This window comes from Halyomorpha halys, unplaced genomic scaffold (genome assembly GCF_000696795.3).
Source record: "Halyomorpha halys isolate HHAL.00 unplaced genomic scaffold, Hhal_1.1 Scaffold272.1, whole genome shotgun sequence".
In the NCBI taxonomy this organism is placed as follows: domain Eukaryota; kingdom Metazoa; phylum Arthropoda; class Insecta; order Hemiptera; family Pentatomidae; genus Halyomorpha; species Halyomorpha halys.
This window is the reverse complement of record NW_027108767.1, coordinates 404,004-405,054: the sequence shown is the minus strand read 5'-3', so window position 1 is coordinate 405,054 and position 1,051 is coordinate 404,004. Positions and strand designations below refer to the sequence as shown.

Here is a 1,051-nt window from a genome sequence, read left to right as displayed (position 1 = left end):
AGGAACCGAACTTACACAGAACAGTAGCACTATTGTTATCCGAGATCACAAGAGCGGACCGCGATGTGCACACTTCGAAATCTGGAAGGGAACTGGCTTTTATTCCTTAACGTCATTCAAACTACGTTTCGGGCTCTTCTGCCCATAGTTTAGTTCTTACTATTAAATTCTGGACATTTTTCATCTTAATTACAATTTTTTTTAATATATATTTAAAACTAAATATAAGCCCTATGATTGAAATCCTTAACGCGCCTGTTTCCCAACCCGAAGGTTACGCGATCGAGTCCCCGGCGATATGGTCTGTCGCGCCAATAAAAATAATGATTGAAATCCATATTTTTTTTTTCATTACAGCTTTTTCCAACATGTTTGTCTTTTAAATAGTACTTTTTTATTTATGTTCATCTGTATCTTAGTTCAAAAGTAGGAAAAAGTGTTTACATTACTGAAAAATAAAAAAAAATAATGGAGTTTTAACTTAAAAAAAAATATAACGGATTATTTATCATAATTAAATTATTTACAGTATTTATTTAATAATATAATTTAATTAAAATATATACCACTACAACCTATGAAGGGTAATGAGTGCAGTACTTTGTTAGAAAGTACTGTTACTAGACCAACGGTTGTGCAAGGAGGTTATTTGATCAGAATCACACTCCAACGCCAGATTTTCCCCAATTAAGCGTTCCCGATTTATGAGGATGGGGGACCCCAAGAGCTCAAGAACACACAGGATTGACTCATGGCAACGGTGTAAGAGAAAAAATTTTCAGCCCAGCCGTTTTCGAACTCGGGTCTTTGGAGTTAGTAGTATCGTGCCTTACCACAGTGCCGCCACGCTCCCTATATCATATACATACAATATAAATAAATACAAAAAAAATATATTTAAGATTGGATACATACCTTTCAAAAATACATCCTTGATATCGTGTGCTGAAACAAAAAAAAAAATTGCTTTGAAATTATGCTATGTAAATGTTATCTGTAAAAGCTTAAGGCTAAATGTACCGATTTTTAGTAAGATTTTTTTTCAAGAGAT

At 33.4% G+C, this 1,051-nt stretch overlaps 1 protein-coding gene across 1 annotated transcript in view; it reads right to left on the bottom strand.

Moving 5' to 3' along the window:
• LOC106680638 (zwei Ig domain protein zig-8) overlaps nucleotides 1-1,051 on the bottom strand; it is a gene marked incomplete at its 5' end in the record, with an annotated part of 485,449 nt that overhangs the window by 221,880 nt on the left and 262,518 nt on the right. The window contains 1 exon segment of the mRNA XM_067047092.1: nucleotides 916-945. Within this exon segment, the coding sequence (XP_066903193.1) occupies nucleotides 916-945 (30 nt within the window).